Below are 24679 nucleotides of genomic sequence, written 5' to 3'. Positions count from 1 at the left end.
ACTCTCCTCCTCCTCGGCTGAATGCGCATGCGCGGCAGAAGCCGCGCGCGCATTCAGCCAGTCTCATAGGAAAGCATTCACAATGCTTTCCTATGGACGCTGGCGTCTTCTCACTATGAAAATCACAGTGAGAAGCACGGAAGCGCCTCTAGCGGCTGTCAGTGAGACAGCCACTAGAGGCTGGATTAACCCTAGTGTAAACATAGCAGTTTCTCTGAAACTGCTATGTTTATGGAAAAAAGGGTTAAACCTAGCTGGACCAGGCACCCAGACCACTTCATTAAGCTGAAGTGGTCTGGGTGCCTATAGTGGTCCTTTAATAGTGCGATGATCAAGTTTTCGTGAAATATCTAATGTTTTCATACCTCGTCCAAGGCATTGAACTATTTCACTCTTTTCGGCAGCAGAGAGATCCTTTTTCTTCCCCATATTGCATGAAAATGGTGCTCTGCTTAATAATGTGGAACACCCTCCTTTAGTAGTTTTTCCTTAAATTGAGCTCACCTGGCAATCTAATTATCACAGGTGTCCGAGATTGTTTTCAGTGATCAAAAGAGCCCTGAGAACCAATGCCATCCATGAGTTAAACTAAAAAAACAAAATATTTAATCTTTGTGAAACTTAAATAGAATTTGCATAATCATTTGGAACAGGTTGCAGACCCACTGTTTGGTATAAACGTGTTTGACCTATCCAACAAAAGTGGTGAAAAGTACTGTATTCAATATTGAAAGTGAAATAGCTCTATTTGGTTAGGCTGACATGAAATAAAAAGGGCGGTTACTGCAAGCATGTTTCACACTAGAAGCCTCTTCGTCGAACCCTTCCAAGGACCATTTTTCTCACAGGCAAAAGATATGTGGAATAGCCTTCCAGTGTAGATAGTAAACACAACAGCAACACATAGCCTGTGTGTAAAGGGAGATTATCTGAAGATATTATTATTATTATATACTCTGTCTGTATGATGTGCTACTTCCAGGAATGTATTCTGAATAAAATGCTGCACTATGAACCTGCGACATTTGGTAAAAACCCACACGTTGACGTAATTTTAGTTTTGTGCAAGAATCCACCTGAGATGTATTTATTATAATCTATGTAGTTGTCTGGCAACATGATTCTAAAACAGAACCTCAGATTGTTTCTGTTTTAAAAGCATTTGGTAGGGTGGGTTAGTTTCTATTTTTGCATATATTGATGTGTGTGCAGTTTCTCTAGGAGATGCTGTATGGAAAGCTGGATTATACAAGTTGCTATGCTACTCGTTTTCCTTTTAGTTCTATTTTAATCAGCTTGTAATGAAGTTTTGTATCAGCGAGTCTCCATTCCAAGTGCCCATGCTGTATAATGCAGATCTTTGGCAAAGAATATTTTGGCTGTGTATACTGTTCACTGGTGTCAACTGCAATCAGTTGATAAAAATCTTGTTAGCTGCTGTGATCTCCAGAAGGGGTTTAATCCGCTTTGCAGGTGCCAAAAATAGCGTTTTCCATTTCTTTTCTTGGCCTCCCTTCCCGGAGTTGGGCAATCACTTCTCATTGTGGAGCCCACGCTGTTTCGTCCATCTGAATAGAAACACCACAGTACTGATTGCTTCAAAATATTACGCACACACAAAAATGGAAACAAATATAAAATAGCCAGTCACCCACTTTCCTCAGTGGCGTTGCGTTAAAATTATCAGAGGCTTTGTTTTATATTTTTTCTTTATTTTTATTAATTTACTTTTCCGAAATGTGAAAGCTCCACATTTCTATTTTGGTACTTTCCCATGTTTGTTTTTCTACTTTGTGATTCTGGGTGTATAAACAGACCAGACATAATTCTTCCCAGTCTTTAGACTCCATAAAATGAAGATAATATCTTGGTATCAAACTGCAGTCTTCTATGATATATTTCCTCCAATGTCCCAAATCGTGTACAAATATAACCAATTGACAAATTTCCAGGACACACTTACACCCACCTGTCTTTTTGTTCATATCAATATACAAACAATATTTTTTCTGTCAAATATTTTTAATATTCAGAGCAGCATGAGATAAGTTGAAGGTGGAGCCTTTTGACCTGTTTAAACGTTTGTTTGTAAATTAAGTAAACTCAAAGATCCAGGAATAAGTGATCCCTCCCTAAATGGCTTTAGATAGATTTCCAGAAATGTTAATCACTCAGATGACATTCTCCAATATTCCAGTAATGGGCAAACTCAATTCTCCCTGTTTAGTAATGGTCTAACCACAGCTTGCCATGCGGATAAAGCCATTATCTGCCCCATGAATAAACATAATGTTGGCAAATGAATCTCTAAAAAACGTTCTTTGGAATTGTCAAAAACGGTCAGAATATGGTTAGAAACTAGGAATGCAGTACATGATTACTGGTTACACGTCAAAATAAAGTAAGACTGCAGCTTTACGTGTTAGCGCCTATACATATATATGGATAGACTCTGGCCACTCATTTGGACTTCAAATGCAAGTATATGCAACTAGCAAAAATCTATATTATTTACTACCGTATGTTTAATTTACTGGCACCCTCTTCATTATTATATATTACACAATCTTATTTGAACAACTCCTGAGTCTAAATATATATTTCCTAGTTTAGTTTTTAGATACTGTTGTATTCCCATACCAGCAGCTCGCATACTACTCTAATCCCTTTAACACTTCAAGCCCATCTATTTCCCATTATTTTAACCCCTTAAGGACACATGATATGTGTGACATAGTTTGGTCCTTAAGGGGTTAAACTGAGTTACAAATCATGTGTTTTATTCACTTTTCAAAATTCTGGAGACTCCACAGCTTTGTGATAACATTAAAGGGACGAGCCATGCTGCTTTCATTGGAGGGATTTGCCAGTTCTGCAGTGTGCTTTCCAGGTCAACAAGTAGTTGAAACCTCTAAAACCAGTAGTAACCCCTCTCATTTTTTGAGAAGGATAAGAACATACCATAGCATAAATGAATGGCCAGCAGTATACTGTAGGATGTATTGTTCTGCTTTCGTAGTAATTTCCTTCATGAAAATACATGGCTGAAACTACTGTGCATATTAATGGCAAGTGCATCAAGGCTTGCCACTACTTACACGAATTGAGAAAAAGGAGACTCTCTAATAAGAATAAAAAATAGATTTGGCCTTTCCTGTGCGCTCTGAAAGAAGAAACAAGCCAAATTAGTCCATTCTCTGCTTTTGCAGCCGTTTTTAATCTTTCAACCTTGACATTGTACAGGATGAAAAATACAATATATAATCAGATTTCATCACAATTCCAGTATGCAGAAAATACAAACATTACACAATCACTTAAAAACCTGAAGGTTCCTTTGTGCGATACTCCATGATGTACTCGTCCTCCTTCTCTCTGTGGGTTGTTTTAAATCACACGTCTCCAGTCTGCCTGAGGCTACTCTTGAATTTTGATTTTACTTTATTTTTTTTCCCCATTAAATAGCAAAACATATAAATATAAGCTGTTATATCCCTCTTGTACCTGTCAGCACAAGCTCTGGGTACTGGTTTTAAATGTTTGCAGACAACTTGCTTTTCGGTAAGGAAAAGGTGAATGATATCTTAATTGCAAGTTATCTTTGGTCTATACACATTAAAATAAATAAAGCAAATAAACAAAAACAAAAAGCCCAAAGTTGGAGTTCTGTCTAGTCATTTTCAGTATTTGACTTAGAAACTTATCATTCTTTTTTTATTTTATTATTACGGTATTCTATTATTCACCTTTCTTCATTTTTCCCTTGTCCTGTACATATCTTCTCCAACCAAAGGAGCAGAAATCTACAGGCCACACGATATCAAAAATATCCAGTAAAATTCATCCAGTGACTAACCTCAAGTCACTTGTAACTGATCTGGAAAGGGGGGTTTGTTTGCTCTGCTACTATTGAAAACCATGGAATGCTCCCATTTATTTTGCATGTTTTTGTTTCACTTATTTCCCCAACCAAGCATCACCTTAGAATGCCTAAAAAGTGAATACTTAAATGGGTCATAGAATGTGGGCACAGTATCCAATGTTCATTGAATGCCTAGCAGCACCATGTGCTTTATAATACTTACTAGAAATAGGAAGTAAGATGTATTGAGAGTAGGGTTCCGCAGCTATTGGGCCTTAAAAATATATTAAAGGGATTCTATAGTGTTAGGAATACACTATAGCAGGGGTTGCCACCACAGTCCTCATGTACCTCCTAACAGTCCAGGATTCATGGATTACCCTGTTCCTTACCTAGTTACAGGCCCTTCCCCTGTGTGCGCTGTAATATAAAAATAAATTCCTTTACTCACCTTTTCTCCAGCTGAGTCTCACTCTGTGCTGCCACCCGCTCCTTCTAGCATGTTGTCATTCTGGAGGTGTGACTCCAGGATTACTGTCCAATCTAATGCTCGTCATAGAGAGGAGCAGTGGGGACCATAGGCACCTGCGGCATAGGATGTAATGATTCTCTACGATGGCACAACTCAACAAGTTTAGATAGTGTTCCTCATAGTATAATGTCCTAACATTTTCTGCTCTTTTATATAGTATGACCAAATTATAAATCAGACAGGTAGTATTTTGTGTACCTAACTACACTTTCCCCCATTGTAAGGGGTTCTCTTTTCAGATAATTATCTGAATGTAATGTGCTTCACTATGGTAATATGATGTTAATAATGTAATTTCTAGTCATTAAAAGAAATGCTCCCAAAAAATGACCATCTGCCACAAACCTGTGACTTGCCTCTTAATATTAGGAGGTTGATGGAGCCCTGTCCAGGAGTAGGCTATCTTCGGCACTCCAGACGTTGTGGATTACATCTCCCAAATTGCTCTTACTGCTAGCTATAATGCTGGCAAAGCACTATGGGACATGTAGTCCATAAAATCTAACGTGCTGAAGGTTTCCTCCTCCTGCCCGAGTCCATCTTTTCAGATGTGTGTAAGAATCTGTTTATAGAGATTGTCAGTCCCTTTACAGAACTTGCAATGGCTGAGCGAGAATCTGTAGAGAATCATTGTTTTGTTCTCTTGGATGAGAAAGCCGATACATTCTCAGCTGTGTTTCACCTTTGCCTAGTTCTCTCTATTATAAAGACTTGCTCTGCATAAGACCATGTTGCCATAGTGCTACAATAGTTCCTTTATTGGAAAATCAAATCTGTGATCTAAAATGCAGACCAGAAAGTTCTCAGTTCCTTCATTTCTCTCATGCATTGCAGCACGCCTCACTTTGAAATGACAGTATAGAAGTGGACTTCTAATGAGCTTTTGGCTGTGACGTTTCTTGTACCATTATCTGTTCTGCACTTTAGATCACACTTAGCACAGAGATGGAAACGTCGGAGGGTGATCAATGGCTACGCTTCCCTTTTAGTCTGTTTCCAGATACACATTTGGCTGTGTTCATGCCTCTCTTTCCATATTTATCTTGTGACCTATTAGATTGCGAGGGCAGTTCATTGAGGGAATAAGTGATCTGGCCGCCTGTATTACCTACGTTATTACTGGTGCAATTTTAAAGGCTTTACCATTTGTGAGTTCAGGGACAAAGTGACTGGCATGTATGGAATATCATTTTATAAAGGGCTCTTGGCTCTGTTTGCTTAGTAAACCAGATATAATTACATACATTATATGCACTACAAAGGCTTTTACAGGAAATGAGACTTCAATTGCATTGTGGCCTTAATAAAGAGATAACCATGTCAAGATCATATTGGAAGCGATGCAGTCTTAAATCTGATTCTATTTTTTATTTTGATATCCTTGTTCTATCACCATGTTGTTTGCCACACAATATCTTGTTCGGTTTTATTTATTTTAGTTTTTCTTCAAGAAAAACTATAACCTATTATTTCTACAATATACATTATGTGATGATGGGAAAAAAAATATTCAGAAACATAAATTGGGGCCAAGCATAAAAAAAATGCAACTGCTATACCTTTATTTAGGTAATTTTTAAAAGCTGGTAGAAAGGTTTGAAAAAGGGAAAAGCTGAATAGACTTACTCTTGTTGCATAATGTATTGTAAGGTAAGGGATCATTTTCTAATCGGTAAGTGGAAGATTTGTCATTTTTAATTGAACCACTGCCTCTGGTGGCTAGTTTTAAAACAACCTGTCCCTCTCCCCATCAAAGGAGCACCTGTATCCCATTCCCAGGTCACATTTTTTTTTTTTTTTTTTTTTTTTTTATGCTTTCTTCATTTTCAGCATCATCAGACAGTTAGATTATCACTGCTTCCAATGCAGCACTGTCATATAAAATCATTCTCAGGAAATGGATTTCAGATTTATGTATGGACTATAATCACAATTGTAGCAGCCATTTAACCGAAAATGTGAGACTAATCATTTTCTAAAGAAAGATCTGCCCTTAAATCATTCATTGAGACGTTCACATAGACTATCTGATACAGATATGTGAACCATGCAGCTGTAGTGTAGAAGAGAGTTTAAAATGTCCTTACACTAGCCATTGGCAAGTGAAAATTCAGCTATGGCAAGTAGGGTTTCACACCTGGTGATGCCGTAATGCTTGCATTGGCAAGTAACTGTTAGGCCTGGCTTAGTTTGGACTGCAAATTTGTATTCCTGCTGAAGAATACCCATGTCATTACTTCTCTACTCTCTCTTTATGTCACTGTTTGTTTTATCAGTGGAACCTCTAGTAATTTTAACATCTCGAGCTGTCATCTTATTTTGCAGTCTCATTAAACTCTTACAGTTACCAGTGTCTTGGTCTAAAAATGTGTCTGCCTCCCAATGATCCATAGACAACCCAACACCGGTACTTCCAGCAGATGGAATGATGGGGGAATGCTGAAATAGTGTCAGCCAAAACTGGAAGCCACCATGTGCTGGAGAGAATTTTGACCTGGTATCGCTAAAAAAAAAGGGAGATGAGTAAGAAGCCCCTTACCCATCTCTGGGCCTCACCTTGCAGTTAGACATGTCCGCTTGGGGTTCTTTGCAAAAAATCTCCGCAAGACACAGAACTTCTTTACGAATTCTGTCTGACAGACAACCCACCCAAGTAAAGCTCAAATAAAACAAGCATTTTTTTTTTTTTTCCATGAATTTATAACAGAAGCTGGCAATTGGAAGTTTTGACTGAATAAACAAAAACACACACACAACTTTAGCTAATGCTAATTAACATTGCAAGGGGGTTTATTCAAAACCCATTTTACATTCAGAGTCAAATCAATATTTACAGAGCATTAGTGCCTCGGAGAATTTGAAACCTTGTGATTTAGAGTTCATCGCCGTTTTATCCGCTCTTCAAAGAAAGCACAGACATCAAACGTAATTAGCCTTCATTCAGGAATCAGCGACATTGCCTTATTCCCACGTGCTGCTTCTCGGGGTTTAATAATTAAAGATCCTTTCTTTGATATCTCCCTTAATTTCTTTTCCACTGTTTTCCTCTTGGAATCTCTGAAATGTGAGACACCAAGAATTTCGATAAAAACTTCATCCGAGTACACAGAAAGACATTTACGCATTAATTAGCGTACAGCAGATTAACTTGTCATGAACTGAAATGGAGCTAGGGTGGAAAATTGACCTGTGGAAAAGTTTTCATGCAAATACCTTCATTTGTTAATATTGCTATTGGATTGCGAGGATCGTGGATGGCTAATCTTTTCACAGCAGATGTTTGCGAATTACAGTTCCCGTGATGTTCAGACAGGTTTTGGATAGCAAAATAGAACAATTCTTGTTTAATTAAAGGGACATTCCACTGCCCAAATAAAATATCTAAAAAGGGTTGTGTAATAGGTATACTCCCAATTAAAAAAAACAAAAACATACATTTAAGTTTGCATTTTTTTTTTATTGTGGGTTAATAAGAAAAGCGTTTACAAAAGTTGCAGTTCTCCTGCATGCAGCCTTTACAACCCCCCTACTAACACCATCCAAACTTTGTGTCTGTCCAATCACAGACGCCCCAAGCCCCCAATGCAGCGCAATGAGAAGTCTTTGCAAGGCAGGTGCTCTGAGCAATTGCTGCCTCTTGAGTGTTGCTCCACTGAGCTAAACAAACAGGAAGTAACACGACCTGTTTTCAGATAGGGTGGTGTAACAAGGTTAATTTATAAAAGTGTACATTTCTATTAAAATCTGTTAAAAAGAAGAAAAACTGTTCACACATAAGGCACTTCAGCAAGCTAAAGTGCTCTAGATGTCTGGTGTTTGCCTTTAATTACGCATTCACTTGATGCCACTTAATAGGGAATAAAAATTCATCTGTTATTCTAGTAGCAAAATAGCAAATATATTGATGGTCCGTTACTTTACTCCCTGCCAGTCTTAGCCTATTATGGGGGGTTAAGGATGCGGATGTGAGCAGATCGCAAGTAGAAGCCAAGGCCAAGTAATGCTGTGGCATGGCGTAGCTCCAAGCTAGCACCCATACGCTAGGATTTGTACACTTCTGTTACTATTGGACTTCTGTTACATGTATGTATCCTTATATGAACTGTACCTGTATTTATAGAGGCTGGATCATTTCTCCTGTTTATGTGCTATAAAGATCTGTAGATAACGGAATATAAAGGAACACACAAACACTAAAGCCTGTTGTCTGTCTAGCTAAACAATAAGCTTGTGCAAAAGAAAAAGTCAACAATGTCTCCGAACGATATTAAACTATAAATGGCCAAAAAAAGAATTTTCATGATTCCTATATAGAGTAACAGTGCGAATATAAAGCCCTTAACAAAGCCTCTCAGCAGCTCAGCTATTCAGAGATGTATTATTGTGATACCGCCTGGAAATTTTTTTTCTTCTTTTATTTTCAGCCTCTTCCATGTGTGGGGTTTATTGGGCTGTTTTTAAAAGTGTGGTTAAGCATTTTGAATGTTTCATTTTATATTGTATTGTGTTCAAATAGAATTCTGTGCTATTTCGAGTATTATTGTGTTTTCTAATTAGCTTCCCCCCCCTCCCCCCCCCATATTTAGGGAGTTATTGCTAAATACCAGGTTATAAAAAAATTAATATGCAGCCAAAAAGCCCAATCAACAACCATAACAAAAAAGTATATTCCCTCCCCCCCCCCCTCTCTTTGATAGATGACCTAGCAACAGTGACTTCTACAATTAATGGTAACTCAACATACTCTAAATATGACATCCCAGCAGCCAGTGACCTGCTGCTCTTGAAATCTTGCTATCATCATAGCCCAGTCTGTGGATTTACTTCTTTACTGACTCTAACCTTGTTGTCTCCGAAGTCCTAGACCAGCATTGCTCCTAAAGCCTATTTGCCTTTGATGGCTAGAAAGCCTTTATTTATGAGACTGTTTTGTAAAGTTCTCTTCTACGCTTTTCGGAGATATGTATTACGATGCAAATATTTTACTTTTGTGCACTGGCCTCACTATGTGTTTTATATTTAACTCTCCACCCCCCTAAAAAAAAAAAACAAACAAAAAAAAAAACACAAAAATGAACTCCCCTCCAAAAAAAACCTAAAAAGATTAAAAAAAAAAAATACGTATAAATATACTATAAAAAAACGCCACATTTTTACCTTTAAAATAAAATGAAATTGCAATTGCCAATTTGCTTAAGTGATCTTGCACCAAGCTTTATCCCTTACAAACCTAATCTAATAGATGGTATCTAAGGTCAAGAGCCAGAGAAATGGCTGATATACCTGTTTTCCTCTCTCTCTTTTTTTTTTTTTTTTGCCATAGAGATCATCTAATCAAACAGTTTCCCTGGGGGGGTTTCACTGTGTTTGCTATATTAAAAAGCTGTAATGGTCTGTATATTGTGTATATGCCAGGATAAGATTTTCCAAAATTTAGAGTTTTCTGTGTTTCAACCAAGTGTGTGTTTGTGTGTGTTTGTGTGTTTGTGTTTGTGTGTTTGTGTGTGTGTGTTTGTGTGTGTGTGTTTGTGTGTGTGTGTGTGTTTGTGTGTGTGTGTGTGTGTGTGTGTGTGTTTGTGTGTGTGTGTTTGTGTGTGTGTGTGTTTGTGTGTGTGTGTTTGTGTGTGTGTGTTTGTGTGTGTGTGTTTGTGTGTGTGTGTTTGTTTTTAGTTTTAACGGTGAAGTGATACATTGTAGACAATTTTAGTTTATATACAAATTATTTTTAGCCTGACATACTTTTTATGTTCAACTTGTGTGCAAGTCTCTCAGGAACCATGTTTTATTCGTCAGGGAAGAGCTTGCAAATAAAAGGTTTACTCAGTCTTTCAGGGAAAATAAATTTCCCCCTGTATATTGACTGTAGTGTATGTGTCCTGTGAAAGATGTCAAGGCTTATTGTGCAGATGGTATACATAGGCATGGAGGGGCTGACTGAATGGGACAAATTTTAAAATAGAGGGAGTCCGAAGGTATGTATAAATAAACAAGTGTAAATCTAATATACAAGGTAAGGAAGAGATCTATTGTAATATCTAACCATATGTTATCTATACACAGCTGAATAGGTAACAGTTATCCAGAGAAGGAGAATTTGCACAGGGACGCTGAATTTTCCTCATAGAGAAATCTCTTCCTTACCTTGTATATTAGATTTACACTAGTTTATCTATACATACTCTCGGACTCCCTCTATTTTAAATTTGTCCCATTCAGCATGCCCTACATACCTCCCTTCCTGCTAATGCCTGTAGAGCCTTTAAGGCTTTTTAATGGGTATATCTGTCTTTTCTCTTTTTCAATTGTCCATTTGCTTATACCAAATAAAATTGTTTTTTCATTTTTTTCCCGTAATATATATGTGTGTGTGTGTGTGTGTGTGTGTGTGTGTGTGTGTGTGTGTGTGTGTGTGTGTGTGTGTATATATATATATATATATTTTTTTTTTTTAAGGTACCTTTTGTGTCTTTTAAATCTTTGAGTCCATTAGACATTTACATGTTTATTTTTACATTTCACTGAATATTATAACCCTATAAAGGACGATGATGTCCCTCATGTTTTCCATATCTGCATTTTCCAGAGACAGTGTAGATATTTTCTATGTTTTTATGCCATGGTAATGTATAGCCATAGTAAAGCAAGTTTTGTTTTGTTGTTGTTAAAAGGTCAGCTTTATATCTTAGTGGGTAATTGTTTTCTATGAAGACGTGTTTTCCTCATTAAAAATAAAACACAATGAAAGCCAATGTGTTTAATCACATCCATATATACAATAGAAAGTGTACCATTCTTGTTGCCACATGAGAAAAAGTCCTGTCTATCAACCGTACACTCGATCAAGTGTCACTCAATTGTTACTTTGAGAACTTGACTGATTTCCCAAGGTGATGCGCTACTAACTGAAGACAAGGCTTATCATCTGCTAATTTTAATGTGTTGGATCCTCCAGAATCAGTAAATCAGTCCCCAAGTACATTTACCAATTCCTTGCATTTCAATTTATTTCCGTTAAGTTTAGAACAGTAAATTGCTTTATTGACCTGTCACTTACTGATATGTAAATAAAGATATGGTTGCTTGTATTGTAGCTTAACCCCTTAAGGACCAAACTTCTGGAATAAAAGGGAATCATGACGTGTCACACATGTCATGTGTCCTTAAGGGGTTAAACATTTGTTTCTCCAAGACACTCTTTAAACGGCTCATACCAGATCGTCTTCTAGTTTATACCTCTTAAAGGAGTTATCCAGCCTGGAACTGACCCATTTTTTTTAATGCACTGAAGAAATAAAACCAAAATTATCACATATAATAAAACGGTTCCTCACATTTTGTAGTTGCTGTGACTGTAAAAATAAATTTTAGACCAGGAAGTGATCAATAAGTTCTGATGTCTACTAGTTTTCTATATGAAATTATTCCATAATCCCTTAAAACACTGTAGACAGAGCTATGATTTATGAGAACGTGTACCGGTAGTTCAATTACGGTATCTGCTTTTTACATGTGAAAGCTGGTAGCTGAACTACAACTCACAGAAACCTTTGCTTTGTGGCGAAGGAACCCAGCAGGATTAAGAGGGACAGAAAGTAGGCTGTGACATCATGCACGGGGATGTAGCCGTATCAGTGATGTTCATGTAACTCAGGGCAAACACCTATACGCCAAGTATTTGAGATCAGTCCTGGGCTCTTAAGTACTGATGATTTCTGGCTAGTCCGATGCTTCTCATAGAGAAGTACTGGGATGCATGCGCAGCAATTTCAACACTGCTCTGCAATGTTTAATTGGTTTCTGTAACGAACAGTTTTGCTCACCAGAGGTTAAAAACCGTTTAGGCGATATTCCCCTTTCCAGATGCACCGACAACTACTATAAGCAGCAATCTCCCAAACTGAAAACACATGAACCCTGGAAATATCTGAACAGGAAAACCATACGAAAGGGTTACACTCCTGGCAGTCAGCATACAATCCAATTCCCCCAATAACGAGACGACACTTCGTTTTGAGCAGAATCTGGCTGTACTGGCACATACAGTCTCTTTTATTCCCAATCCACAAACACAGTACAGCCCACAGGGTTTTACAGAACAACCAATAAATCCGTATGATACACACAGACCCTCCCACACAAAATCCTCCCCTCTGCCTGTGATATGATTACTGAACACAATGGGTAATCTCATTATCACAGGCAGAGGAATACAGTTTTTACACAATATTTATAAATTCTAAAATATACATGTCACAAACATAAAATATAAATTTTCATTATCGGCATGCAAGAAATAAATACATACTCAAAAATCAGGGCAATCGGTTCAGGGGTTAAAAAGTTAGATGGAAGTCCTTTATGACCGACCGCAAGCACATTTTCATGCCCAAAACAGTTCCATAGATTTGGGCTGTGCGGTCGGTCTATTTCAGGCTGAAAAAATGACAGTCCGATTCGAACATGCGTTCGAATCTTCGAACGGGACTTAGTCTCTGCGGCTGCAAAATCATGGTGAGAGAAGGTAAGGCTCAGCGGTGTTCGCGGAACTGTGTAGCCGATTTCAGTTCCATGAATTTGGCTACACATACCGCTGACCGCATGGAATGAACCAAGATGGCCGCCGCCACGTGTTCGTTTTTCGAATGGCGGCCACTTCGACGGCATTCGAAGTGCCAATTTAAAAGTACAAACCCTTTCTCTGGGAGTTAAAGGGCCAGCAGCAGCACACCAAAAATCCATTATGCACAAATCTTGTAATTAAAGGGCCACATCAAGAGGCGGGCAAGCAGCCCCCTCCAAGGACACGTGAGGAGGTAGTTTTCGCCACAGTTTCAATGCTTTTTTGCATTATTTATTTTACAATGCGAAGTAAAGGCATCCGGTTTGTGCTCCAGAGCAAAGCAAGCAGGAAGAGAACCCTCCTGGCATTCTGATTGAAAGTGGTGTGGGTGTCACCTTATCAGTTTGTAAAAATACTGGTTTCTCTTGAAATCGGGACTTTTATACTGTAATAAGGAGGGGATACTGTTATCCCCTAAAACATGCTGTGGGAGTTAGGAGGGATTAATAGTCATCTAAAGGAACCAAGACTTTCACATAAATAAAATAAAAAATAATAATAACAAAAGTTCTAATTAATTTGTACTGTTTCCAGCAGTGGTTTAATTTCTAATGAAGTGATGGCTCCAGCTTTGAGCAGATTAGCCTTTAACCTGCCGTCTCGTGTTGCCAATGAATTACCTGGTTCTGAAAATCTGACTTTCTTCAACACATATTTTAACCCAGTGTGGGAGTGTAAATCATTATCTCATATCAGTGTTGTTCAGAGCATTATTGGACAAGCAGTTTACACATATCAAATATTTTGTAGCAAAAAGGAAAGTGCTCTCTGTTCACTAAATTTACAACTCTGCACATGTTCCCATTTTTGTTTGAGGGTGCTGTAGGCCTCCTTCACTGAGCAGAACAATAATTTTGTCCTTGTTTTTATTTTATTGTTCTTGTCACAGAGAATGTAGTAGAATATAAACACGTTCTGCCTCCCCACGGGAGCTGAGATATGTGTGAACAGATGATGGATTTTTATTTATTATTTACTCTGTTGAGAAAAAAAAAAGTGATTCTTGAAGAAGTAATATTCTCTACTGGACCCTCCGTCTTATCGTCTGCCTACAGCGCCAGTACCTGTCAACGTGAAAAATGAATTCTAGCCTAAATATTAACTTGATGTGTACTGTAGCTGTGAAGACTTACTGGTACCAATACGCACTGGTCAGTCCAGATGCTCAGAGCTTGCAACAACATTGCACTATGATGTTATCCTTCAACACCTATTGTACGAACATTTAGGGTACATCTTAAAAACAGAGACTAATGGCTGTGTTTGCTAATTTAATTGGTGGTCTCTGCAATGGGAATTTTCCCCTCACTACCAAAGCAGCAGTAGCAGTTTCGTATCATACGCCATTAACTTGTAACGTTATCTTTCCATTACTGAACATAATGCACTTCACCATTTTGTCTCTTGCTGTGCTAGATTCAAGCCCTGATGTTACATTTATAAGAAATCATGCAGTAACCTAACTTGACGTTCACCCAGGTACTGGTTTAAAATCATCAACCTCACCATTAAACTGGATTTATAAAATTGATGATGAACCCTTGATGTATTATGATTTGCTAACTAAACACCTTATGTTACTTTTTGGGTGGTTTTCTGGCAGTTTTTTTTTTTTTTTTTTTCTTGGGAACCATTTCTATTATTTTGTTGACAAGCTCATTTTTATTTCTTTATTTTCAATGAATTAAACAATTTCCTAGTTGAAATCGACCCAAAGAGAGCAAGTTTGTAAGTTAGTGTGTTTTCACCACAATTTGCTTCTACCTGATCAGTACTCTGCAGATATATAGCTGCCTTACTTTTAGCAAATCACTTGAACTGTTAAAAAATTAAAAACGAAACTATTACTAGGATGCAGGAACAATACATCATAGGTAGTTGTATTGCTAAGTGTCCCTTTAATAAACCCCTTATAACTGGATCTTTGTCTAGTGCAGTGGTTCACACATTTTTTTTCTCTTGAGTACCCCTTGGCAGCTAATTTCCATGAATTGTACCCCTTATATCACTGGGACTTATGGACGGGCTGGCCCTGACAGATACAGACACTGGGAGACGCAGACGCGAGCGCACATTGACTCACACACAAAGATACAGGTTAGAAGGGGCCTGGTTGCGCTATTAAAGCGCTGCAGTGCAAGACCGGGCCCCTCTTGGCACATGTCCATCGGGTGGCCCTGAGTGCATGGGCCATGCGATGTACCCGCTCACCTTGCGGTCCCCGCCGCCAGCATTACAAGGTTTTATACGCATACCCCTAGGGGTACGTGTACCACGGGTTGGGAACTGCTAGTCTAGTGAGTTATCGGTCAGTGTCCATTGTTTACCATGATGGGTTTAATGCAAGTGCAAGATGGAATGTGGTTTTGATATCAATGCATGTTTGGTCGAAATATATTGTCCGTAATAGAAACTCTTTTTATAAAATGTATGTTGGCGTTGTGGTTTTCCTTTTAAGTTTTTACAACATATTATTGGTGTTAAGAAAATATTGAGTAGGTGTTGAAACATAAGGGCACTGTTTTTTTTTCCTTATGTGTTTATGCCGTCCCTTGGTAACGTGCTAAACTTGCAGGACCTGCAGAATTTCCTGGGTCAGCCACGGTGCTTAGCTGGCGTTTGAAAGCATCTGTCATCATAAAACTGGCCTTGAGAAATGTGTTAACCGCTTAAATAAAACAACTGAAGATGCCGTTTCAACTTTTTCCCAAAATTATTTTTAATATCATGGGCATCAGCTGATCTTTGTGGTTGCATTTTTAGACCTTTGGAACGAATTCAACAAGAAAAACAAAAAACACATTAGGCAGAATATCAATATGTTAGTTAGTTAGATTTAGAGACTTTGATGAAACCACTCTTTAAAAAGCATTTTTTTTTCCCACACCGTCAAGTGTTGGACTGAGCCCACTGCCTGCTGATTCACACCAGAGGCCTAAGCTCAGTTACTGGATGTAAGTTGTGTATATCAGAACAGTATATGTAGCTGTGAGCATTTGTGCCGTTCGCATAGACCAGGATTGGTGGAACTCTTCGTTCTGCTTAGACATACTCAACCTATTTGGGGTCAATGGGTGGAAGAGGATTCTGGGTCTTTTTGTCTTAGAACATCTGGTGATCCATGCTGGACAAGCTTGCCTTACACTGTAACTTGGATTTTTTTCTCTTTGTTTTTTTTTTCTACAAATCCCTTTAAAGCTTAAATATATACTATTTACCTGTATATATAGTTTTGGTGTAGAGCTTATAGTCTACATTAAAGATTTATAAGGGTAAGAGCTTCATATTTTGTAGTTATGGATATGGCAGGCCTAGTCTTGGCATGAATGTTTTGATTGGTCTTCATCCCTTTGGTTCTAACATTATTCGTGTTCCACCAGCAGATGGTTTTGTTATCAAGCTCTTATTCGGCATGGATATTATTAAATGGCTCTGTAACATTATCCGGAATATCCCCTGATACCAGAGCAATACTTTTTTACCTGCACAAGTTGTATGCAGGAATACTAGGGAATACTAAGTGTATTTCCCTATACATATATGCTCTATACTCTCTCAGGTCAAGTGCACCATTGGGTTCCTTATACAGTGATTCCCTGAGCTACCTCTACCGCTACCAGGCACCTCGCTATATTTTGGTATATTGATACCCCCCCTTGTTTCCTCCCTCTCCCCTTCTTTTACTGTTCTCCCCATTCATTACCTACCCAGGTATTAGTATCCTGGATATACCTGTTGCCCCACGAACCAAATACGGTAATTATACTTAATTTATCCACCATTTAGGTGTTTTACTACTTATTGGGAAACTAGTTGTTAATTTTTAATATACTTTAATAAAGGCTTAAACAGAACCCCCCCCCCCCCCCCCCCTCCTCCCCTCTCCCTCTTTCTATATGTGACACTTACAAATTGGAGGTATATTATTGAGAACGAGATTGGATTACACCCACTGAGTGGGATTGTTTTCTTTATTTCAGTTCTCATTTTCTCTTTTTGCTTTTGCCTTACACTGTAACTTGGATTTTTTTCTCTTTGTTTTTTTTTTCTACAAATCCCTTTAAAGCTTAAATATATACTATTTACCTGTATATATAGTTTTGGTGTAGAGCTTATAGTCTACATTAAAGATTTATAAGGGTAAGAGCTTCATATTTTGTAGTTATGGATATGGCAGGCCTAGTCTTGGCATGAATGTTTTGATTGGTCTTCATCCCTTTGGTTCTAACATTATTCGTGTTCCACCAGCAGATGGTTTTGTTATCAAGCTCTTATTCGGCATGGATATTATTAAATGGCTCTGTAACATTAGCCGGAATATCCCCTGATACCAGAGCAATACTTTTTTACCTGCACAAGTTGTATGCAGGAATACTAGGGAATACTAAGTGTATTTCCCTATACATATATGCTCTATACTCTCTCAGGTCAAGTGCACCATTGGGTTCCTTATACAGTGATTCCCTGAGCTACCTCTACCGCTACCAGGCACCTCGCTATATTTTGGTATATTGATACCCCCCCTTGTTTCCTCCCTCTCCCCTTCTTTTACTGTTCTCCCCATTCATTACCTACCCAGGTATTAGTATCCTGGATATACCTGTTGCCCCACGAACCAAATACGGTAATTATACTTAATTTATCCACCATTTAGGTGTTTTACTACTTATTGGGAAACTAGTTGTTAATTTTTAATATACTTTAATAAAGGCTTAAACAGAACCCCCCCCCCCCCCTCCTCCCCTCTCCCTCTTTCTATATGTGACACTTACAAATTGGAGGTATATTATTGAGAACGAGATTGGATTACACCCACTGAGTGGGATTGTTTTCTTTATTTCAGTTCTCATTTTCTCTTTTTGCTTTTGCCTTACACTGTAACTTGGATTTTTTTCTCTTTGTTTTTTTTTTCTACAAATCCCTTTAAAGCTTAAATATATACTATTTACCTGTATATATAGTTTTGGTGTAGAGCTTATAGTCTACATTAAAGATTTATAAGGGTAAGAGCTTCATATTTTGTAGTTATGGATATGGCAGGCCTAGTCTTGGCATGAATGTTTTGATTGGTCTTCATCCCTTTGGTTCTAACATTATTCGTGTTCCACCAGCAGATGGTTTTGTTATCAAGCTCTTATTCGGCATGGATATTATTAAAGCCCATAATGATTGTGGTGCATGAGCATTTGTAAACCATAACAGTGATGCAGTGGTGGTTAATTGTGGCTTTATGGGTGCTTAAACACTATATTTCCTGAAGGCTGGTGAGCATTATGTAAAAATGTAGTTATTTTCAAAGGGACACTCTAAGTACCTTAACAACTTTAGCCTAATGAAGCAGTTTTGGTGTATAGATCACCCCCGCAGTCTCACTATTCAGTTCTCTGCCATTTAGGAGTAAAATTACCTTTGTTTCGGTTTATACAGCCCTAGCCACACCTTCCCTGGCTGTGACCAACATAGTCTCTGTGGGAAAAAATATAGTTTAATTTTCAATAAGCATAGTGTGTTCACTTTAGGAGTTTTTAATCTTCTGTTAGTTGAACTTTAATCGAGAAGATCTCTCTTTACAGGAAGTGTGTAAATGAGACTGTAGGTCACATGGAAGGAAGGTGTGGCTAACACTGCATAAACAAAGTGATTTAACTCCTGAATGGCACATAATTGAGCAGTGACATGATCTATACACAAAAACTGATTCATTAAGCTGAAGTTGTTTTGGTACTTAGAATATCTCTTTAACATCTGAGATGTCAAGGTTCATGATCACTGCATGAGTGTGTTGCAAGTGAAAGGTGGATTTTCTTTAGCTAATCCATGTTAATACTTTCTTAGAAATGGATCGCAAAATGCCTTGTTTGGAACCATAGACGCGCATAAAGTATATGTGCACTAGCAGTAAAAGGAACAGCATGTAATATAGGTAATAAAACAAGTAGATGAGTGCTTACCAGGGTTTACTTGTGTAGACGTACAGAGCTTACATAAATGAATAGTACAAACCTTTATAGCAAACAGTCATAATATTAGCCTTTAGTACATAGCATCACAAAACTCCACTTCTCTAACTAATGATGAAATCCCATTGCTGTAATTCTCATCCCAAAGTGGATTATTGGGAGTCAAGTATCAGCAGCAGGGGGCTGATCTAACATTTAAATGAACTGTGCCAGATTTTATATGGCATGTTGGAAAATGTTTCAAACGATGTACTTATTTTGGGTTTCCTTGTGAGCTTTTGTGCTTGTATTAAATAGTGTCTTGCACTCTTTTTCTTTCAGACATGCCACTGCACGTGCGAAGGAGTAGTGACCCAGCACTGGTTGGAATAGTGACCTCTGTTAGCGATAACAATTTTACATCAGAAGAGCCGTCACGGAAAAATCCTACCAGATGGTCAACGACGGCAGGTTTCGGCAAGAAGAATTCTCACGTCGGCCATGGATCCAGTGAACGAAAGGTGTGGATTTTAATCTCTGACCAACTCTACTTTGTATCATAAATCAGATTGTTATTGTGCGGAATTGTACATATTTTCACTGGATACGTTAGCATCTAACTATTGAAATTATAATATCCACCAATCCCAGTCCTTGTTTCCCATTGGCAGAATTGTGTATCGAGGTTTAGGAATATAGGATGAATAAATCCATCCAATCACAGTGCTCTGTGTCATTTTGCACAGCGTGGGAAAATTCAAAAGAACTTTCCCACACTGTGTAAAATGACACAGAGCACTGTGATTGGATGGATTTCAAGCCATCCAATCACAGTGCTCTGTGTCATTTTACAAGCGTGGGAAAATTCCAAAGAACTTTCCCACGCTTGTAAAATGACACAGAGCACTGTGATTGGATGGCTTGAAATCAATCCAATCACAGTGCTCTGTGTCATTCTTTGGAATTTTCCCACGCTGTGTAAAATGACAGAGAGCACTCTGATTGGCTTAAACCAGCCAATCAGAGTGTTCTTAGCCTAATTGCAGGGCGTGGCAAGGCTTTATAAGCCTTCCCCCGCCCTGCAAAGCTCAGTCTGCGCGGAGCCCTCCATGGGTGAACATGGATTGTTTTTTTTGCGCTCATTTTTTTTTTTATTGCGTCGGTTATTATGGCTTTTTATTTGGTCCCCCCCTCATTATTTTTAGGGTGAGGGGGGTAGGTAGGGAGATAATTGTTTTTTTTGGGGGGGGGGGAGGGGTTAACTAGGCCCCCCCCCTTTGTATTTAGGGCCCCCACCCACCGCTCAGGGGTGGGGGCCGGGGGGGGGGGACACAGTAGGGTCCCCCCTTATTGTTAATTTTAGGCCCCCACCCGCTGCTCAGGGGTGGGGGCTGGGGGGGGACACACAGTATTTCCCCCCTTATTGTTAATTTTAGGGCGGCGGGTGGGGGCCGGGGGGGACAGTAGTTCCCCCCCTTATTGTTATTTTTAGGGCCCCCACCCGCCGCACAGGGGTGGGGGCCGTGGGGGGACAGTAGGTCCCCCCCTTATTTTTAATTTTAGGCCCCCACCCACCGCCCAGGGGTGGGGGGGGAAGGAGAGTAGGTCTCCCCCCCTCCCCCTTCAACCACTATTGTGGACAGAAAGAGTCCCAGTGGGTTTGGTCTTCAGCTGTCAGCTCTAGCCACTCCCACAGCAGTGCTGACAGCCTCCGCACACAAAGCGCGTTCACAGTGCTTTGTGTGCTGATAGCCCGTCTGATGTATTCACCCATGCGTGAATACGTCAGACGTGAGGCCTTTTTAGGGCCTCTGAACTCGGAAGTCCCTCTGGTGGCCGTCTGATTGACTGCAACAAGAGGTGTTCCAAGCTTCCAATGTAAACACTGCATTTTCTCAGAATATACAGTGCTTACAAGAAAAAGGCTGCAGGGAGCTGTAGCACTCACCTGAACAACCTCATTAAGCTGAAGTTGTTCAGGTGACTATAGTGTCCCTTTAACCCCTTAAGGACACATGACGTGCCTGACATGTCATGATTCCCTTTTATTCCAGAAGTTTGGTCCTTAAGGGGTTAAGAGGTCCACCCAGCCTCCCTTCCTTGGTCTGGGAGGGTTTAAGTGGAACCGATCCCTGGTGGCCAGTGGTGGTTGCTGTACGTGGATCTCTGTGCTCCTCCTGCACAGTTCCCTTATGCACCCAGTAGTGATACCAATGCCGGGATGATGTCATAATCTCACTATAGGGTGTGCGAGGGAGCTGTGCAGAAAGAATACAGTAAGTAATGGGCTCCCAGCAGCCGAGACAACAACTGAGCGGCATTGCAAGGGGTTCAGGGCCAGGTATTGGACATGCCTGCTTTAAAGCTTATTTTCCTACTTTTCTCATTTGTTACAAAAAAAAAGGAAAAAAAAAAGTGATTGCAGCTGGGCGGTCAGCCAGGTAGGGGTTGCCTAAAGAGATGCTCCACTACACAGAAGAGAAGAAAACACAAATAAAATTATTGCTATGTAGTATATCAACCTCCAATGAAAATATGCATGTATTTTTTTCTTTGCGTGTAGATCTAAAAACAGCTTGCAAAAGCTACAGTTCTTGTTTCTACAGCCTTTGCAAGCCGTTTCTTACTTTTACAGCTCAGACTTTCTGTGGCTGTCCAATAACAGACTTACCAATGCTGCTCGGTGAGTCCTTGCAAGGCAGGTGCCTTGTGTAATTACCTGCCTCTTGAGTATAGCTCCACTGAGCTAAACAACCAGGAAGTAACAGTCTTGTTTTCTGATTAAGAGCATTGGGGAGGTGTAACATGGTTAATTTATAAAGGTACCAATTTATATTGAAATCTTCACTTTTTGTAAAATAAAAAAAGTGCACACTCCTCGCACATAAACCATTTAAGCAAGTCAAGGTGCTTTAGGTGTATGGAGTGATCCTTTAATTCACTGTCCTAATGGCCTTGTTATCAGTTTCCAGTCGTTCAGTTTGCCAGGTAACCTACAGTTCTACACATAGTAAATAGGTGTGTTCTTTCACTTTATCTGAATTTTGGGAGGTATGCAAGAAGTTCAGATACGCATTTGGTTTAAAGGTGCGTCTTATGTTCATCGCTGCAAGAAGCAGGAAGTGCGTAATGAAAGAGAGTTATAACATAATCTAACTGCTCCATTTGAGGCTAAACCTGTCCTCTGATTTGCATTGTGATGTCCAGTCAGAATCCAGTAAGAGTTCCAGACCTGCTTAGTGATCAGAAATGCACCAGATTGGGAGAATCTAGTGTCAGCTTCTGGTCCGTCATTAAATACATTAAAAATTAATAACCCAAGACACCAGGAATGTTCAGTAATCTTTATGCATATTTTTAACGTCTGCAATTATGCTTTTTTTTTTTTATTTAAAAGAAATTCTTTAGTTCTCAGTTAGAGGTACTTTAAAAACACCCCAGTTTTTCATGTAAAAACAGATATTTATCTAAATGTATCAACACCTTAAATTTAAAAAAAAAAAAAAAAAAAAAATATTCTTGAAGATAAAATAAAATATATTTTAAAAGTGAAATTGTGGATTGTGAAAATCCCAGCATGTCTGTAGCTCTGAAGTATATGTATATATTTACATAATACTATATATATATAGGTATCTAGATAGTGCTGCACTCCTGTGATTGCTGTCATTATTCCTACCATCTGCACGTTCTGTCTGTTTGAGTCTTAAACCAGTAACAGTATCATTCTCGCACATCTCTGACATTTGCCTTAGAACACCTGACACGGTTTGTTCAAGTAAGGCCATTACCTCTAAATTGTTATCCTTTAATGATGTGTGTGATGTTCGTATGATTTACCAAGACATTTTCATTGTGTCACCTTTCCCATTGTGTTGACATCATTTGCCTGTCTGTGTAAGCAGAGGGCTGCTCTACATTTCACAAAGACCTTTCTTTCAAGTCATTTATTTGGTAATTTGCTGGATTTGTCCTTTTTTTTAAGTCTGAGTAAAATTGTCTTTTGAGTGGAAAATGTTATTTTGCAAAATGAACCAGGCTGAGCGATGCTTTTTTATTTACTTATTTTTTTAAACATTTTTCATTAACTAGAAATATAATTGATTCCCATGACAGATGGATAGACAATGGCCACTCATTGTTACTCCCCCCATTCTTGGAAGGAGTATAGGCATGTGACACAGATGTGAATTTAGGAATATGTCGCCCAAATTGGAGGTGCATTCCAAAATTCAGCTGCTTTGGTTGCATTTAATACAATTTGCTTTGATGTGCTTTGAATTAGACAAGGACCAAAGAATAATAGACTGAACTAGTAACCATTTAAATGTGTATTGCGTTTGTACAAAATAGTCTGGAACACACATTGAATACACATTACTTTTAAAAACTTAGTGATGGTTCAAATAACATGGTCCATATGTCGCTTATAAAGTAAAAGCATGATCTTTATTACAATATATTACCTGTGCGGTGTGTATATATATATATATATATATCTCATTTCAATATACAGAGGATAAAAATATATATATAATAGAGGTTTTAATCCTCCTGAAGTAGAGGAATATGTCCACACCCTAGGCATACCTCTCTGTCCCACATTTGTGGTGGCCTGGCTATAATTATTATTTTATTATTTATAAAGCACCAGCAAATTCCGTAGCGCTGTACAATGGATAATTAATTCAAGTCCAGCATTCTGTCGCATGCTGGAATTTTAGTGGTAATGGTGACTGGTGCACACAGTGCAAGGAGGCAGCTTTTATCGAGAGCTCAGCCATGCTACAGGTGCTTGTTGTGTGTTCATGTATGGGGGTGGGCAGTTGTGTGTGCTTGTATTTGGCAGTACTAATCTGCAGCATCCATAGGAGATAACGACTTAGCCAGTGGCCTCTAGATAAATAGTTTGAGACTCCTGTATGTTTCATTTTCTCTTTCTGTTGAATCCTTTCATTCCTCCTTCCGTCCTTTCCATTCCTTCTTTCCATCCTTCTGCTGTTTTTAACTGGTGAACACTAGCTTGCCAGTCTAAGCTACATTACCAGCATTTCCCCACCCTCTCTGCCCTTATTGTTTTCCTGTTAAGAGATCTTGTAATATAATTTATTCCTGACTTCTGATATTTATTTTTTAGTCAAATGAATCCAATACTTACTGTTTATATTTCCTCCTCTCGATGTATGTGATTTCAGAAACCCATTTTTATTTGAGTGAAATTTTGTCATCCCATCAGCCAGGCCCATCCCAAGTAGTTTGTATTCACCTCTCGGGGCAGGCCTTTAATCTTTCAGCTGTATTTGCTCGGCAGTCTGTATAGCTACTTTCTCTGCTTAGTCTCCCACTTATCTCCGAGTCCTCTAGTAAGTGGCGGCTCTGCTCGAAGATCACACAGACATAGTTCTGTCGCTTTGAAGTCAACACGTAGCTGTGACTGTCTATAAATTCAAGCAATAAGCATGAAACCAGTCAAACCTCACAGCGGGAAATACACTTCTTGCAGAAAAAATAAAATAAAAATAAAATTAAAATCTGCCCAGTTCTCTATCTCTATGTGAACTGTATGTTCTCTATTCTTCTCAGCATGAGTTGTACTTCCTATTTGAACCTAGAGCCGCTTTTATTTCACAGAGTTTTTTTTATTATTATATTTCACAGCATCAAGATAAATTGGTGCTCTTCGAAAATGACACCATGAACTTAATTTTTTTCATGTTATTCTCCTG

General features: G+C 38.7%; 1 protein-coding gene and 1 pseudogene across 8 annotated transcripts in view; both read left to right on the top strand.

The window, feature by feature from the left end:
• Positions 1 to 24679, top strand: part of PARD3 (par-3 family cell polarity regulator) — a 470841-nt gene that overhangs the window by 143383 nt on the left and 302779 nt on the right. For all 8 annotated transcript variants that reach the window (XM_063452628.1, XM_063452633.1, XM_063452636.1 and 5 more), the window contains exon 4: positions 19296 to 19474. In XM_063452628.1, coding sequence (XP_063308698.1) covers positions 19296 to 19474 — 179 coding nt within the window. The remainder of the gene's footprint in view (positions 1 to 19295; positions 19475 to 24679) is intronic.
• LOC134609523 (small Cajal body-specific RNA 11) lies at positions 20291 to 20418 on the top strand (annotated as a pseudogene).

This window comes from Pelobates fuscus, chromosome 4 (assembly GCF_036172605.1).
Source record: "Pelobates fuscus isolate aPelFus1 chromosome 4, aPelFus1.pri, whole genome shotgun sequence".
NCBI classification, from domain to species: domain Eukaryota; kingdom Metazoa; phylum Chordata; class Amphibia; order Anura; family Pelobatidae; genus Pelobates; species Pelobates fuscus.
Note: the sequence above shows the minus strand (reverse complement) of the source record. Positions and strands in the feature narration are given on the sequence as shown.